This window comes from Heterocephalus glaber, unplaced genomic scaffold (genome assembly GCF_053883595.1).
Source record: "Heterocephalus glaber isolate CG9 unplaced genomic scaffold, H.glaber_assembly_v1.0 deba00001561, whole genome shotgun sequence".
Classification (NCBI taxonomy): Eukaryota; Metazoa; Chordata; class Mammalia; order Rodentia; family Bathyergidae; genus Heterocephalus; species Heterocephalus glaber.
Window position 1 is genome coordinate 12,721,039 of NW_028258349.1, and position 19,082 is coordinate 12,740,120.

At 36.1% G+C, this 19,082-nt stretch overlaps 1 protein-coding gene across 32 annotated transcripts in view; it reads right to left on the bottom strand.

The window, feature by feature from the left end:
- Window positions 1-321: 321 nt before the first annotated feature.
- Znf382 (zinc finger protein 382) overlaps window positions 322-19,082 on the bottom strand; it is a 162,273-nt gene continuing 143,512 nt past the window's right edge. For 13 of the 32 annotated variants that reach the window (XM_087191252.1, XM_087191257.1, XM_087191245.1 and 10 more), the window contains 4 exons: window positions 17,162-17,235; window positions 14,016-15,792; window positions 13,658-13,750; window positions 322-2,526 (listed from right to left, as the gene is read on the bottom strand). In XM_087191252.1, coding sequence (XP_087047378.1) covers window positions 1,109-2,526; window positions 13,658-13,750; window positions 14,016-14,154 — 1,650 coding nt within the window. In that variant the 5' untranslated portion in view covers window positions 14,155-15,792; window positions 17,162-17,235 and the 3' untranslated portion in view covers window positions 322-1,108. Of the gene's footprint in view, window positions 2,527-5,836; window positions 5,927-13,657; window positions 13,797-14,015; window positions 15,793-17,161; window positions 17,236-19,082 lie in introns of those variants that run through there. The other 19 variants (XM_004858994.4, XM_021239479.2, XM_004858992.3 and 16 more) reach the window with 12 other exon arrangements.

Consider the following 19,082-nt stretch of genomic DNA (forward strand, 5'->3'; position numbering starts at 1 on the left):
TAAACAAATGTGTTGCCTGAGTGAAGTGGTTAAGATTTGTGACTAAAAGCCTTTCTATGTGCATTACGTTCACATTCCCAGTTTGCCTAATAACACTGATAGTTTTCCTTTAGTATCAATTCTGTGGTTTGAATCCTCACAATATTGATAATATTCATAGTCATTTTCTTTCAGAATAAATTATTTTATTGTGTGAAAATCCTGAGTTATTTGGCAGTATCTACCAAAGGTGATTGAACATACATATGCCCGGGTCCCAGAAATTCCACCACCTAAGTATATACACAAAACAGTGAATATAAGTACTCCAAAAGACAAGTATGTTCTCAGAAGCATTATTTATTATGACCCTAAGCTGTTAACAATGTAAAAGTCCATCAATAGTAGAATGGATAAATTGTGATACACTAATAGAATTCTATACAGAATGAAAATAAGCTTCTGCCACATGCGTTGATTATGAGACTTAGAGACATAATGAATGACACAAGCTGGATATTGATTGCCTGGTTTTTTTTGGTACCAGGGATTGAACTCGGGTCCTTGCGCTTGCACAGCAGGCTGCAAAACCAGAGCTAAATCCCTGGCCCCGACACAAGCTGCATATTAAAGACTATATGATATATAATCCAATTTATAAAGGTTTTTAATGTGCAAAACTAATTTATAATGTTGGAAATTAAAACTATGAGTAACTTTAAAGAGGTAACAACTGATTCCATATTTGCCATGAGAAATACAAGTTCACCTCCTTTCTTTTAAAGCACTTCTATTCACAGTATAGCCTTGGACCACTGCTGGTTAGCCAACTGCTTATTACAGGTCCACAAAAAGACAAATATTGAATTAGAAATAAACAACGTTGAAAGCATTTTTAAAGCAATTTGACAGAGGAAATTTGAGTATCCTGAATCTAATAACAAAAACGTTAGGATTTTTTTCCCTCAAAGATTCTCATTTAATTTACCCAGAAATGGTGTGTGTGTGGGCAGCAAACAGTAAATATGTAGTATAGTATCTTAAATCATTCAATATTATTATACTTGCAAGCAACACCAGGTACAGGGTTTACTATGACTTAAAAAGTTTTACAAAAATGTTACATCACTTACAGAATTCTCATGCTTTCTACCTTGTGAGTTTTCTGGTGGACAATGAGGTTTGACTTACAACTGAAGAACTTCCCACATTCTTTACATTCATATGGTTTCTCTCCTGTGTGAGTTTTCTGATGACGGATGAGGTTAGATTTCCTACTAAAGGCTTTCCCACACTGAGGACATCCATTGGATTTTTCTCCTGTATGTATTCTGTGGTGAACAGTAAGGATTGCCTTCTGGCGGAAGGATTTCCCACATTCATTACAAATATAGGGTTTTTCCCCTGTGTGAATTCTCTGATGAAGTGTGAGGGTTGTCTTTTGGCAGAAGGATTTCCCACATACATTACAAATATAGGGTTTCTCTCCTGTGTGAGTTCTCTGATGTACTGTGAGGGTTGTCTTCTGGATAAATGCCTTCCCACACTCATTACATTGATATGGTTTCTCGCCTGTGTGAGTTCTTTGATGATCAATGAGGTATGACTTCTTTCTAAAGGCACTTCCACACTGAGTACATTCATAGGCTTTCTCCCCTGTATGTGTCTTGTGATGTCTAGTGAGGGTTGCCTTCTGGCGGAAGGACTTCCCACAATCAAGACAAAGGTAGGGTTTCCCCTCTATATGTGTTTTCTCATGAAGAGTGAGGGCTGTCTTCTGACGGAAGGCTTTTCCACATTGATTGCAAACATAGGGTTTCTCGCCTGTGTGAATTCGCTGATGTTCAATGAGGTATGATTTTCTTCTGAAGCTATTTCCACAGTAAGGACACTGAAAGGGTTTCTCTTCTGTTTGAGATCTTTGATGCATAATAAAAACAGGCTTTCTGCACAGGAATTTCCCATATTTGCTGTATTCAGAGGGCTTCTTTTCTATAAGATTATGGGGATGGACACCCAGCTCACACTTTTCCATGAAACCAATTCCATTTTTATTATATTCAAATGTTCTTTCTCTTTTGTGAGCTCCATTATGTGAAAATAACATTCCTTTCATAAGGAAGGATTTGTCACATTCATTACATTCAAATGGTTGCTCTGGAGTTTGAACTTTCTGCTGTTGAGTAAGCTCTTGTTTACCAGTGAGATTTCTTTCTGTTTGTTTATGGAGATTTACTGCAGGATGGATTTTTTCATGCTTAGTATTGAGGATTGATTTCTGCCATCCATTACTCTCACCAACCTTTTCTTTTACAGGGTTTATATTTCTAATAACTAATTCTGAAATATTTTTCAAAACTTTTCCATCAGATTTATGTTCATATAATGTTTTTGAAATAATATGGTTCTTTCCTAGAGTAAGTGTTTTCCCATAAATATTACTTCTCTCCTTAACTGTTTTTTTGTGATTGATGAATATAACTGATCTAGAATGTATGTCTTGGTATTCTCTGAACTTCATTAAAACAGCTTCAGGCTTCTCATCTTCTAGAAAAGAATATAATTAACAACATTGTAAGTCTTCATATAAGTGAAGAGAAAATGTACAAAACATGAACACAAATCCTACTGCACCATTAAAATGAAGATGGCACGAATAAAAACACTTGTATCTTTGGGATGCTGTAACTATAAGTTGTATGGAGAAGGTAAATAAACCCAAGGACAAGTAAGCAGGAGACAAAAAATGGTGAAAGAGGGGTTGTTCTTGGAAGGGAAGACTCGGACATAATGATGTGACCAGCAAGGGTACTAAACAATAAGCAATGTGACAAGGAATTTATTTAGGCAGAGATGAAATCCCATACGTTTATCCTTTCATGCCTTATTAAGTGGCACAAGATGTTTCCACTCATTTTTATTCAGTTCCATTTAGCTTTCCTTCGCCAATGCACTTTCTCAAATTCATTTCCTAGTGTTTACAGTAACACTGGTCTAGAGTCTAGACCTTACCTGTCCATAGAACTGATTTACTTTCTGTTTAAAGCAGAGAATCAGAAAAACATACTGTAGGTGTTGGGGATTTCATCCCAGGAACAAGAAAGTACTTAAGACAGTCCTTTTAGCAAATTATCAAACCTAAGGGTGGTGTTGGTCCCTAACTTACAGCTGGCATCAGAAGTAAGAGTGATTTTGTGTGGACTACTGCATCCTCAAGCTTCACAGTTGGCTAACAGCACAAGAATATATAGGAAACATATACAGTATCTGCTATATAAGGAAAGGTCCAGCTCTAAGGAATAAAATTAAAAAAATTTTTTGGGGTACTGGGTATTGAACTCAGGACCTTATGCTTGCAAGGCAGGCACAGCACCACTGAGCTAAATCCCTGGCCCAGGAATAAAATAAATTTTATTCATAAATATATTCATATATTTTTTTCAGTGCTGAGGACTTGACTCAGCAAGCTAAGTAAGTGTTTTACCACTGAACTACACCCCTAGCCCACATTAAGTATATTTAGAAGACTTGAGCAAATAGAGTTCTCAGTCAGAGAAATACATTTGGAATAACTAAAAGGGGTATTATTCTGTCAGCTCTTGAAAAGGAAGGACTTAAATTTCATATAAGAAGTGATATTTTTTAGCATATTGACAATATAAACTGAAAGAATGAAGGAAAAAAATCACTGCAAATCCAAAGAGAAATAGCAGCAATTCACACCTAAAATAATAAGGCTCTCATTTTGGAACAGGTCAGTGGCAAATGAGAATAAAAGCACATGTAATGATATTACAGAGTGAGAAAATATACCACAAATTGTGGAGAGATCAGTAAAGTATGACAGAAATGATGGAACGGATGTGATACTATGGAGGCTGGTTATGAGAATAAAAGAATATAGGAAGGGCTTGGGGATGTAGTTCAGTGGCACCATGTCTCCCTGGCAAGTGCAAGGTCCTGAGTTCAATCCCTGCAAAATAAATAAATGAATAAACAAACAAATAAATAAATAAAGGAACAAATGTGGATAAAAAGGATTATAGGAATAAAAGAATAAGAAAATAAAGGTAAAGATAATTATTATTTCAGATATATTGACAAGAAAAAGATAGGGCAACTGACACTCATATTTCTATAAATTAAAATATGCCACTAGAGAAATGGGTTGAAATGTCTATCTGAAAGCCATTGGCATAAAATAAGGAAATCACAATTTGAAAATGGATCAGATTCTTATAGCTCGCAGGACTTTTATAAAGACAAGAATTGAGGGGCCGGGGATTTAGCTCAGTGCACCGCCTGCCTGGCAAGCGCAAGGACTCAAGTTTGATCCCTGGTACCAAAAAAAAAAAAAAAGAAGACAAGAATTGAGGGTGACAAAAGCTCCTTTTTAAAATGTGGTATATATCTGCTGCCTGCCTCACAAGCACAAGGTCCCGAGTTCAGAGTCTAGAAAAAGACAAAAAGGGCAGGGGATTTAGCTCAGTGGTTCCGCTGCCTGCCTCAAAAGTGCAAGGTCCCGAGTTCAATCCTTGGTACCAAAAAAAAAAAAAAAAGAAAAGAAAAAGAAAAAAAGACAACATGAAAGTAGAAGGGAGGAAGGGGGAAGAGAAGGATAAGGGAAGTTAATGAGGGAAAGGACATGATCAACATATATGTATGTATGACAATGTCACAGTGAGGCCTATTATTCTGTATAATTAATATGTGCTAATAAAAAAGGCTCATTTAGGGTACATTTGATACTCGTGAAAGGCTAATGAAAAAAATTTATGTTTTTCTTCCCAGTTCTGTTTTGAGTGGGTGATTACTTCCTAACTTCCTGGTCTGGAAGTGTTTCTTCCTAGCTCTTTCTTTTGAACGGGAATTCACTGTGTAATTCCCTAGACTAGAAGATTCCTGATTCTGTGAAACCTCTCTGTTCTATTTGATCCTGTTTTTTTCCTATGGAGACTTCTCAGTTGATGGTATATGCTTCCCACATGCTCTGCCAACTCTGTCTCTTTCCTTTCTCATTGGTATAATATGAACATTAGTGGTCTATTTGGGAAATTTAAGATCTCTCTAAACTGGAGCCTATAATACCATTTCTTCTCATTGCTTCCCATTCCTTTCTTTTACCACATTCTCTTTTCCCTTTGGTTCCCCTGAATCCTTTGATATGTTCCCCTTCAAACCTCTACATTTGCCATCCCTCTGTCCACCTGTGGCAGACCTTTCCCTCTCCATTCTAGCCCCTAGAGTTACCTTGGCCCCCTACCCACACTGGAGGCACTCAAAGGACTCAGGGACTCCCAAAAGCAACTGCCTTGCTGAGATGAAAAAGCAAACTAGAAGAAAAACTCTGGACACTGTATCCACTCAATGGGCTTTGGAGACATCCAGAAGGGCACTACGTTTCACCCACATAGGTGCACACTTGTATTTAGCTAAACAATCAAGAGAATTCTTTCTCTGCATAACTCCCTCTTTTTTGGAAATGTGCCCTGCAAGTTCTAACTACTTTAACACTTGAACTCCAATCAGTCCCCGCAAATTGAAAACCCCTGAAATTGCCAAGTTGTTTTTGGATCTCTCTCTGCATTGCAGTCTGTAAGCTACCTTCAGATAAAAGCCTGAAATAAAGTAGGAACCATCTCATCTGTTTCTCATCTCTCATGCTTGTGCTTCCTGTTATTGAATACATGAAAATGATTTTCCTCGGTTTTCTAATTACATCCATAGAAGTATAATTTTAGACTCTATTCCTTCCTCAAAGCTGGAAGGAGAAATCTTGAATTATTAATTTGGGGGTCCAGATGGCTTAATGATAATTTTGATCAAACATTTAAGTAAGCAACAATACCAATCCTACACAACTTATGTAAGAAAACGTTTGAGGGCCGGGGATGTCGCTTGGTGGTGCCGTGTCTGCCTGGCAAGCACAAGGTCCTGAGTTCAATCCCTGGTACCAAAAGAAAAAAAAAAAGAAAAGAGAAAATGTTTGATGAGGAAGTATCCCCAGTTTGTTTGATGTAGCCAATACAACTACTCTAAAAACTTTATAAGGATATTACAAGAAAACTGTAGAGCTCTATCCTTTGTAAAAGCTTACTAAATTATTACCAAACTTACTTCAGCAATCTATAACAAAGATAATGTGTCTTTTCCAAGTGGACAAAGTTCATCCAATATTTACATTGATCAATGTAATACAATGTGGTGACACAGTAAAGAAAAATAATAGCAATCATCTTAATAGATGCAGAAAAGGCATTTGTTACCCTAATACCAAAACCAGAGAAGGACACAACAAAAAAAAGAACTACAGACCTATCTTCCTAATGAACATTGATGCAAAAATCCTCAATAAGATACTAGCAAACAGAATGCAGCAAATCATTAAGAAGATTATACACCATGACCAAGGTAGGATTCATACTAGGGGTGCAGGGATGGTTCAACATATGCAAATAAATAAATGTAATACACCATATTAACAGAGTCAAAGACAAAAACCATATGATCATCTCAATAGATGTAGAAAAAGCATTTCACAAAGTCCAATACCCATGATAAAAACCCTACAGAAAATTGGAGTAGATGTTCTTTATCTCAATCTGATAAAAGCATTTATGACAAACTAACAGCCAACACCATACTAAATGGAGAAAAACTTGAAGCTTTCACTCTAAAAACAGGATCAAGACAAGGATGTCCACTGTCACCACTCTTATTCAATATAGTTCTGGAAACATTAGCCAGAGCAATTAGACAAGAGAAAGAAATAAAAGAAATAGGGACAGGAAGGGAAGAAGTTAAATTATCACTATTTGCAGATGATATGATACTCTACATAGAAGACTCCCAAAACTCCATCAAGACTTCTAGATTTAATAACCAAATTCAGTCACGTAGCTAGATACAAAGTCAATACTCAAAAATCAATACCTTCCTGTACATGAACAACAAACTCACTAAGTGAAAAATTAGGGAAACAATACCTTTCACAATAGCATCAAAAAAAATGAAATACCTAGAAATCAATCTAATGAAGGAAGCAAAAGAAGCAAAAGACCTCTACATTAAAAACTACAGTATTCTGAAAAAGGAGATTGAATAAGATATCAAAAAATGGAAAGATATTGTTCTTGGATAGGAAGAACCAATATAGTGAAAATGGCCATACTTCCAAAATTGTTATACAGATTTAATGCAATCTCAATAAAAATTCCAACAGCATATCTCACAAAATTAGAGAAAACAATACGAAAATTCATTTGGAACCAGAAGAGACTTAGAATAGCAAAGGCAATTCTGGGCAACAAAGGCAAAGCGGGGGCATCATAATCCCTGACTTGAAATTATACTACAAAGCTACTGTGATAAAAACAGCATGGTACTGGCAAAAAAACAGACCTGACAATCAGTGGAACATATTAGAAGATGCAGAAACAACTCCAGATATACTCAGCCTCCTTATATTTGACAAAGGAACCAAACAGAAGAAAGCCTCTTTAATAAATGATACTTGAAAAACTGACTTTTCATAGGCTGAAGATTAAAACTAGACTCATATCTTTCACCACGCACTAAACTAAAATCAAAAGGGATCAAAGATCTAAATATTAAAAATATTCTGTTGGAATATATAATATTCTGTAGAACTCTTGACACTGGTGTAGGCAAAGACTTGATGAACAAAACCCCAATTGCACAGGAACTATCACAAAAAATCAATCTCATCTTATTAAAAAGCTTTGAGGGCTGAGATTTAGCTCAGTGGTTCTGCCGCCTGCCTGGCAAGCGCAAGGTCCGGAGTTCAATCCCTGGTACCCAAAAAAAAAAAAGAGTTTGAATCCAGATTGAGTTTGGGCCAGGGATTTAGCTCAGTGGTTCCAGTGCCTACCTTGCAAGCACAAGGTCCCGAGTTCAATCCCCCGTACCAAAAAGAAAAGCTTTGGGCTAGGGATTTAGCTCAGTGGCGCCGCACCTGCCTCACAAGTGCAAAGTCCTGAGTTTGATCCATGGTGGAGGGGGGAGCTTTGCACAGCAAGAGAAACCACCAACAGAGTGAAGAGACAACCCATAGTGTTGGAAAACAATTTTGCCAGCTGTTCCTCAAAGGACTACTATGTAGAATATATAAAGAACTCAAAACAATGAGACTCCCCTCAATTTAAAGACCCAATCAAAAAATGAGCATCTGAAATGAATAGACACTTCTCAGATGAAAAAGTAGAAAAAGGAAATATATGAAAAAATGTTCAATATCACCGGTCATTCTAGAGATGCAAATTAAAATAACACTGAGATTCCATCTCACTCCAGAAAGAATGGCTGTTATCAAGAAATCATCAAATAACAAATGCTGGCAGAGCTGTGCAGAAAAGGAACCTTTCTTCATCATTGGTGGGAGTACAACCACTGTGGAAATCAGTGTGGAGATTCCTCAGAAAATTAAAGGTTCCATTTGACCCAGATATTTCCCTTTTTGGTATCTTCCCAAAAGAATTAAAAGCATACCACAGTGATATATGCAGACCCATGTTTATAGCAGCACAGTTTGTAATAGGTAAATCTTGGAAACACCCCAAATGCCCATCAACTGATGAATGGATAAAGAAGATGTGGTGGGTTTTTTAATACAATGGAGTACTACTGTGTCACAAAGAAGGATAAGCTTGAGACATTTCTAGCTAAATGGATGGACCATGAGACCATACTCTTAAGTGAAATAAATCAGACACACATATGTTTAAATACTGCTATTTCTCTGGTGTGAGAAACTGAAAGTGGAAATAAGGACTAAAATATATAATAGATATTGGGGAATGGGAAGAAAATGTTCAAATGAGAAATGAAACAAGGGAGGGCAAGGGGAAAGGAAAGCAGGGACAAGAAAAAAAGAATAGAAGGAAAAATGGAAACAAAGCTCTTGTAAATAAGAAGGGGAAGAGGGGTTGAAAGGAGGGACGAATGGGAAAAAAAGAAGGAAGATATATCATGTACAGGTATAAATTCTCTATGATGAATGTTATCATTATGCATATCTAAAATGTACCAATAAATATTTTGCAAAAAATGTATAAACAGTTAAAAAAAAAAGAAAAGGCATTTGTTAAAATTGGTACCCATTTATTACTAAAACTGTCAAAAAACTATGTAAAGAGAACTTTCCCATGTAAAGAAGATCCCCAAGTGGATGCCTGAAACTGAGTATTAGTGAACCTTATATACTATCTTATTTCCTATACAAACCTCTGATAAAGTTTAATTTATGTTAGGTACAGTATGATAAACACCAATAAATAATAATAGAAGAATTATAACTATATAGTACATTTAAAATTATGTGAATATAGTCCCTCTCTCAAAATATTTTATTGTATTGTACTATATATTCACCCATCCTCTTGTCATATGAGATAATACAGTGATTATATGCTGATATAAAATTTGATAAATGTCAGAGGCATTGTGAAGTAGTTATGCTACTACATAAGGGTTATTTGAACACAAACATTCAATATTGATACTTCCACATTCAATCTAATAACCAAGACAGCTATTGAGTGACTAACTGGTGGGTATCTAACTATATTGATTGATGGACAACAGATGATTCATATGTTAGGTTGGGCAAAGTGGGACATTTTAAGTTTTCATCATGCTACTCAGAACAACATGCATTTGAAAAGTTATGAATTATTTATTTCTGGAACTTTATATTTAATATGTTTAGGATTGTGGATAAACATGAGTAACTGAAACAGTGGAAAGTGAAACTCTGGTTAAGGGGGGGACTACTATACTAAACAATAATGACAACAAGAATACAACCAGAAATGTGTAAAGGCAATATATGAATACTAATTGTGGTTACACAGATTAGCAACAAACTAGAAAAAGACAAAATTTAAATCCTACTACTGGGCTGGAGGTATAACTCAGTAGTGCATGCTCAAGGCTCTGGGTTTAATTATCAGCACATGCATGTGCGTGCGCATGCACACACACAAGCCTACAACTTGCAATAGTATCAAAAATATTAAATCTTAGGGATAAATGTAACAAACAAGGTGTAAGACCTCTAAACTAAAAATAGTAAAATACTACTTATAGGAATTAGGAAGCGAACCAAAATGGGAAGCTATAATATAGTTATATACCAGAAGGCTCAATAATGATAACACATTGGTTCTCACAAACAAAAACTCTTATTTATTTAAAGAAGTCAAGAACTTGATTCTAAAATGTATTTGAAAAGAAAATTACCTACAATAACCAAAAAAAAATATAGTTGGAGGACTTACTGTAACTGACCTCAGGACTCATTATAAATTTATAATAATCACAGACCAGGTAATATTGTCACTAAGACTTAAAATGAATCAACAAAGAAGAATACAGAATTCCAAAACAAACTGACATGAATATGATCAAATAATCTTCTATGATCATCAAACCAATTCAACAAATGGTGATGGAACAAACTGATATCCATATGGATGAAAATTCATCCTTGAACTGTATCTCACATTATAAATAAAACTTAACAACAGATGGACCAGAGAACTAATGATAAAAACAAAATATACACAAAATTCTTAGAAGAAAATGCAGGAAAATAAAATCACAATCTACTATAGATGAATATTTGTGAGATCAAAGAACTAATTATAAAAGAAAAAAATTACCTGGACTTCATCAAAACTAAAAACTCATGCCCATGAAAGGGCACAAAAATGAATACACAAGTCATATATTAGGGGAAATATTTGCAATGTGTACATTGAACAAAAGAGTCCTATTTAAAAATATAAAGAATTCCCAGTATTCAATGAAAAATATATACTACCCAATTAAAGAAATGAATAAAACACTTGAACAAACACTTCCAATGTCAAAAGCACTTGAAAAGGAGCTGGGGATTTAGCTCAGTGGTGCCACTGCCTGCCTTGCAAGTGCAAGGTCCTGAGTTTGATCCCTGGTACTTAAAAAAACAAAAGCACTTGAAAAGTTTTAATATCATCAGTAATAAGAGAAATATAAATTAAACTGCAAAGATATACGATCAGAATGACCAAAATGAAAATATTAATAATGTTAAATGAAGAAGAGAAAGTGGGGCAATCAAAAGTCTCATACATTGCAGTGACACAGTAACTTAAAAACTGGCTGGTTTGTTTTTTTTTTAAAGTTAAACATATGCCTGTCTTACAAATCAGCAATATCAGGGCTAGGTGTTTACTGAGGAGGAATAAACACATATGTCCACAAAAAGATTTTTATAAGAATGTTTATAGCAGCTTTATTCACAATAGTCCCAAACTGGAAACATCTCAAATTTCTATTACAGGAGATAAATAAATAAAATAGTATATTTGTACAATTGATTACATTCCAATTAAGCTGAATGAAAAAAGAGAAGGTCTAGAATAAACAAAACTAATGTGTGTTGGTAAAAGTCACAGGTGTAATTATCCTAGAGGAAGAGATCTGACATGGATGAGGCCTATAGAATTTAATGGGTCAATGGAAATATCCTTAAGATATATTGTTTTCGCGCCAGGGATTTAGCTCAGTGGTTCCACTGCCTGCCTCGCAAGTGCAAGGTCCTGAGTTCCATCCCCGGTACCAAAAAAAATAAAAAATAAAAAAAAATTCTAAAAAGATATATGGTTTTCTACTTCTGTCAGAACTCAAAGGACTTTACATTTAAGATCTTTATGTACATCATACCTACAAAGCCTGGAATGGATCCTTGGTAAGGTAGTCAATATTTCTAGAGACACAAGGCAAAGGAAAAGATTTAAATGGGAAGTAATACTCAAAACTAAAATTTATATTTCAGGAATATGAAAGGCAGCCATGTACACATACTTCACAGATCTCAGCCTTTAAAAAAGATCAGTATTAGGATGACTACTATCAAAAAACCCCACTGGGTAGGGTGGTAGAGTGGTGCACACTTGTAATCCCAGCAGTTTAGGAGGCTGGGTGACGGAAAAGGATTGAAAGTTCAACCCCCCACCCCCAAAAAAGAAAGTTCAAACCCAACCTGGGCAACTTAGAAACTTAGCAAGACCCTGTCTTAAAATTTAAAAATTTAAAAGTGTGAGGCATGTAGGTCAGTGCAAAGTCCAATCTCCACCACAAAACAAAAACCTAGGATATTCTGGGCAAAGTGGCACATGCTTTTAATCCCAGCTACTTGGGAAGCAGAAACAGGAGGACTGCAAATTCAAGATCAGCCTGGGCAGCTTAGTGAAACCTTGTCTCAAAATAAAATTTCAAAAAGGGTTGGGGATGTAACACAGAGGTAGAGTGCTTGCCTAGCACAAGTGAGGCCCTGGGTTCAGTCTCCAGTAGTGAAAAACAGTAACAAAACAAAACACAATCCTAGAAAATAACAAGTGTTAGTGAAACTGGGCAGCAATTGGAACCCTTGTGTACTAAGGTGGTAATATAAAATGGTGTAACAACTATGGAAAACAGTATGATAACGTCATAAAAATTAAACAGAATTCCTATATGATCCAGCAATTCTACTTTTGGATACATATCTAAAAGAAGTGAAAACAGAGACTCACAGTGATATCTGTACACCCATGTAGCAGCGGCATTATTCACAACAGCCAAAAGATGGAAGGAACCCACATAATCAATAGATGATGAATAAGCAAAATGTATATTTATAAAAAGATGTATATATATACAATGGAATATTAACTAGCCTTAAAATGGAAGGAAATTCTGACATATGCTACAACATGAATGAACTCTGACGATTATGTTACATGAAGCAAGCCAGTCAAAAAAGTACAATTACTAAATGATTCCACTTACAAGAAATACTTAAGGTAGTAAAATTTACAGAAACATAAAGTAGAATGGTAGTTTCCAGGGGCTAGAAGTTTGGGTAATGGGAATTTATTGCTTAAATAGTACAGTGTTTCAGTTTTGCAAGATGAAGAGTTCTAGAGAAGGATGGTGGTGATGATTGCGAAACACTGTGAATGTACTTAATGACACTGAAATATATGCCTACAATTGTTTAAAATGGCAAATTTTAGCTGAGGGTATTGGCCCACACCTGTAATCCCAGCACTCAGGAGGCTGAGACAGGAGGATCGCTTCAAGTTTGAGGCCAGCCTGGGCTACACAGTGAGTTTAAGGCCAGCCTGAATTATAAAGTAAGATCCTGTCTCAAATAAAACAAAAAAAAGTGGCAAATTTTATATTATATACATTTAAAAATATATAGATTTCTAAAAACATCTTTGAAAGGATTTTTTTCTTTTTTTTCTTTCCTTTCCTTTTTCTTTTTGCAGTCCTGGGGAATGAACCTAGGCCTTTCATATTGTGGTATATCCCCAACCATTTTTTATTTTTAAAATTTTGCTTTTGCAGTTTTTTGGTTTTATTTTGGTATCGGGGCTCAAACTCAGGGCCTTGTGCTTGTGCAGCAGGTGGTGAAACCACTGAGCTAAATCCCCAGCCCTATTTTTAAAATTTTGATACAGGGTTTTGCCAAGTTGTCCAGGCTGGGCTTGAACTTGGGATCCTTCTTTCTCAGCCTCCCATAGTGCTGGCATGAACCACTGCACCAGGCTGAAGGGATCTGTTGTTTTTTTTATTGTAAACTAGCTGAGATTTAAAGTCCACTACACATTTATCTGTACAGACTTACTCAGGTAGCTCTGACTTGGAAAAATTCTCTCTGTCCATAGCTCTTCTCCTTGTTCCAACTCGTGGATTGTTTCAGGGTTAGTTATGTGAAACCCTGATAATGAAAAATGAAACTTGATCTAAGCAGTTTATACTTCAAACTAAAAAGAAGAGAGAGATTCAGCTTCAAGGTGGCAGATAAGATACACATTAATTTACTACCAAAGTTAATACTTTGTAATATGCAAGTGAGGGTATCTCTTATGTTCTGTTAATAAAGTGATTCATCACCTCTGATCACTGAACTTCAAAGTTTCTTATTTTTCAGAGATTCTTAAAAGGAGACACATAACATTGAAATATTCAGAGTGTTCCCTTACCCATAGAGATGAAGTGGCAATAGTTTTCCAACATCACATCCATGTAGAGGGCCTTCTGAGCTGTGTCCAGTTGCTGCCACTCTTCCTCAGTGAAGTCCACAGTCACATCCTTCAATGACACTGATCCCTGTAAGGGCATACTCTAGTTCATCCTGAAGTGATCGGAAATGGGCGAGAACTAGACACTGGAGACCTAGTTCTGACAATGCGAAGTGGTCAGACTAGTTTTCTTTTTTTTGGTACCGGGTATCGAACTTGGGACCTTGTGCTTGTGAGGCAGGCGGCAGAACCACTGAGCTAAATCCCCGGTCCAAGACTAGTTTTCTTATATTGTGTCTTATAGAAGCTTCTCTCTATGCAAATGCATTCATCAGTATTACTATATCATTCTAAAATATATACACTGATATCACAATATCTTTCTGAATGTGACTGGTTGTCTGATGACCAAAATTAATAAAATACTGATCCTACTCATGAGAAGTTACAGGCTAAGAAAGAGGAATAAATGAAAATAGATGGACTCAACAGGTATTACAGATATAAAGATGTATGTACCAGGAGAAAGTGTCACAAACCAAAGAAATATTTCATTTAGTACTCTGAGGTTTCATTGAGGACATAAAAATTTTGTACTCACAATAAATTTGTTTTGAAGGAATACAGGGCATTAGCTTTTAAAAATTCATGGGGAGAAGAAAACCAGCTAGCAAATTCAGGAAACAGCAAAAGGCACAGTATGTTAGGAATGGATTTGAGCTCTAAAAAGGAAAAGGTATAGGGGAAGGTAGGCAGTGGGATATGATAGAATAATACTGGATTGTTTTCCCTCAAAGCACTATTTTAAAAACGTACTTAGCACATTTCCAACATATTCACAAATCATCATTGGGTGTTAATGGTAACTTACATTGTTAATGATTACTATGGTATTATTATTATTATTATTATTAAGATTACTGGAATTGAGAATTGAATTGATGGCCTTTTCATTGAGCCATTTATTTTTTATTTTGAGACAGGGTCTCACTAAAGCACTAAGTTGCCCAAGCTGGGCTGGAACTTGCTATCCTTCTGCCTCAGCCTTCCAGAGTGCTAGGATTACAGACATGGGCCACCATGCCTGGATTCCATGATTATTACTCTTGAACAGAAATGGTTAGTATTTTTTTCTCTGCCAATATATTGTCTTGTACAGTTCACTGTGATACATGCCCCTCTTTGGGTCTGCTGCTTAAGGAGTATGAAGAATATAAAGAAATGTAAGTCAAACACATGTTATGTGATAACATTTGTACATTAGAGGCAATACTCTTATAGACTGAAGAAAGCTTAAGGTGTGCTGGGTGAAAAAGACAGTTAAGAGTATTATGAATATTAGTGATTTTGAGTATTAACAGGCTGACAGAGAATAACTGGTTTTTGTGTGATGACGTGTGACAAAAATTGGTCAGAAATTGGTGTAGAGTGAAAAAAGAGAGGCACAGCTCTTGCTTTTATCTGCATAGCCAAGTGTATGGGTTCTGGGACTAGAAAATGAAGATGACAAATAGAAGAAAGAATACGCTGGACCAAAAGAGGTAATGAGGTAAACCTTGGAATATACTTGAAGTGTCTACAGAACATATAGGTGGTGCTAACTATTGGACGTTGAATATATAGTTCTGACACCCTGTCAAGAATGGATAGAGGTATCTGAGAGTCACTACAATCAGAGTACATGTAGCCTTCACAGTGACTCTTGTACAGTGAATCTGGTTGTATAAACAAAAAGAAGCTGTGAAGAGAAGAGAACCAATTAGTGGATGGGGAAGCCATTATTTTATTATATTATTTATTTATTGTTGTTTGTTTTTTTTGGTACCGAGGATCAAACTTGGGACTTTGTGCTTGCGTGGCAGGCACCGGAACCACTGAGCTAAATCCCCAGCCCAGAAGCCATTATTTTAAAGGATGAGAGATGAGGAATTTTCTGAAAGAAAGATGACAACAGGACAAAGTACCATCTTGAGTCAAGAGTAGACTAGCATATGCATCTCCTCTTGCACACATAAAATCAGAAGAAATCTAGGCATGGTGCTGCACAACTACTGTATAATCTAAGCACTTTTGGTGGCAGAATTGTGTTTGGGCAACTTAGTGAGACCCCGTCTCAAAATAAAAAGGGCTGGGGATGTAGCTCAATGTAAAGGCCCTAGTACCAGTGCCTCAGTATCATAAAAACAAACCAAAAAAAGAGAGAAGAAACTTAAAAGATAAGAATAATAAATTTACAAGAGCATTGGAATACTAGAAAAGGTTTTTACTGGCTGCCCATGATTTGTAGGAACTGGTGGCAGTAATGGATCAAACAGATCAAAGAGGATGAACGCAAAACTTCAGTTTTCTGTATGAGACCACAATCAAATCTCTATCCCCCAAACCTTACATAATAGGACATTTTCCCACAAACTAATAGTGTAATCTACACATTCCATCTCCCACCATATTATTGCAAAATTTAAATTACTGGAGATGAAAAAGGTTTTTCTATATGTGCTCTTTGACTACTTACAACTTAGATTTTATTTATTTATTTTATTTTTTTGGAGACAAGGTCTTGCTGTGTAATTCAGAGTGCCTTTGAACTCCTATCAAGCCCAGGCTGAGCTTGAACTTGCTGTGATCCTCCTGCCTCAGTCTTCCCAGTGCTGGAATTACAGGCATGTGCGACCATGCCCAGCTAGATTTTAAATCAGTGTGAAGGCAAGGTAGATTCCTTCAAGTAATGTATTTCTATTTAAATCAAGAAAATACTTTCTGTTCCAGTAGTCCACTGGTAAGAAGACTGAGAAAGGAGATGATAAATCTACCCAATCAATATGTGAACAATGATTATGAGTAGAAGGCTTAAATTTATCTGGTTGGAATGGAGAAACTGGGAACAGGGCTGTGAACAGGTTAAGGCAGCTTAAGCATGTAGGGTGCCAATGTTAGGAAGGAACAACCCTTACATATTGTACCTCATGCCGCTTGTTTGCTTCACTCCAATCTGAGCCCTGACCAGAGATTGTTTTATGAAAGTAAATCCCAGTAACAAGGAAATTTAAGCAAAACTGCCAAGCAAATGTTCGTATTCCCTGAAAAAAAGAGAGGAAACATCTCACCTTAGACATGGCTTCGAGTTTTGTAAGAAATGGACCTTCTCTTTTGATCTCTCCTTTTGGAAAACGGAAGAGTCCTACAAAGACAAAGATAGAGATATGAACCATGTGAGAACATATTTGACTTAGGTCTTTCAGAATAATTTAGTTAAATCTGCACTAATTTTCACTGTTTCAGGACTTGCCCTGCCGGTGTACACTTCAGAAATCTAGGACAGAAGTTAGTGAGTGTTCAATGGACAAATCCTGCCCTCATCACCACCTGACACCTAGTCTCTTGCTCAGATAGAATGGATTCTGGGGAACCTGTTGTAGCTTGCTTTTTCCATGGGTCACAGTTTTATTGTATATTTCCCAATTATTCTTTGTGGTCTTTCTATCAACTTATATTGTCACCAGCAGTACATGAGGATACCTTCCCATATCCTGACAAAATCGGTTGAGAACTTTGTATCTTTGCCTCTCAGGTCAATATGGAAGCTCTAAAGTATTCATATTTTATTCTTTTAAAAATGTTTAAAGATAGCACATGGTGGTGTAGCCGCACATGACTACAATCCCAGCTACTCAAGAGACTGAGGCAGGAGAATTGCAAATTTGAAGCCAGCCTGGGCAACTTGAAAAAAATAAAATATAAAAAGGGCTGCTGGGGATGTAGCTTGGCCCCAAGTTCAGTCCCCAGTACTGAAAATATATTAAAGATGTTCTTTATTTTCAGTAATGGCGTCTCTTTGACTGTTTTATTTTCTCATGAGTTTTTGTTTCCTAACTAATTCACATTCTATTTTGTTTTGCTTTGTTTTGTTTATGATGCTGGGGATCAAATCCAGGACCTTATGCATACTAGGCAAGGAGTCTACTATTGACTTATACTCCTAGCCACTATGTTCTATTTTATTAAATTTAGCAAATCAATTCTTTATTCATTTAAAATTGTAAATAATTTTTATTCATTTCTCATACAATTACTAAAGTATCTTTGCCTTGTGAAGATTTTTTCCCCCTTTGGGTTTTGTCTAGAAATATCACATATTGTTCTTTTTTTTTTGGTACTGGGGATTGAACTCGGGTCCTTGCGCTTGTGAGGCAGGCGGCAGAACCACTGAGCTAAATCCCCGGCCCAACCACATAATGTATTATGCACATTTCCTCAACTGATGGGAAATGCCATCTTTATCATATATTAATTTCCCTATATGCTTGAGAACATCTGGATTTTCTCTTTCTCTATTTCATCTTTTTATTGATTCACCTGTATCATACAACATAAGAAGTATAGTTAGCCTGTAGTTCCAGAACTTTTGGAAGCTGAAGCAGGAGGATCACAAGTTTAAGTACTACTTGGGCAATTTAGTGAGACTCTGTCTCAAAATTAAAAAAATATAAAGAGCTGAGGATGTAACTCAGTACCTCTCAGTTTGATCCCCAGTACCCCCCCCACAGAGGCATAGTTATTGAAATTAAGTGTTAATATTAATTTATTAATAGTTAATTTAAGGATTAAACATTGGGTAATACTTTTTAGTGGTATAGGTATAGAAACAGAAAAGAAACTGATCAGACATTCTATTCTGTAGGCTTCCAGGCACAAGGGACAATATTTTTCTTTTTTTTTTTTTTGGTATCAGAGAACGAACTTGGGAGCTTGCACTTGTGAGGCAGGCGGTGGAACCACTGAGGTAAATCCCCAGCCCTACTTTTCTAAATGAAATCTGAAATACTTACTGCTACAGTGAATATTTAGTTATCAAAACAATTATTTTAAGTATTAAAATGAGACTGACTTTGCAATTAAAAGTGTACCAAATACTTGTAGTTATCTTAGAATGCCTGAAGAAGCTATTGGCCTTGTCACTGATTTTATCTGGGAGTGGGAAAATTCACTTACATAGAAGAGAAAGTGATAATTATGGGTAAACATTTA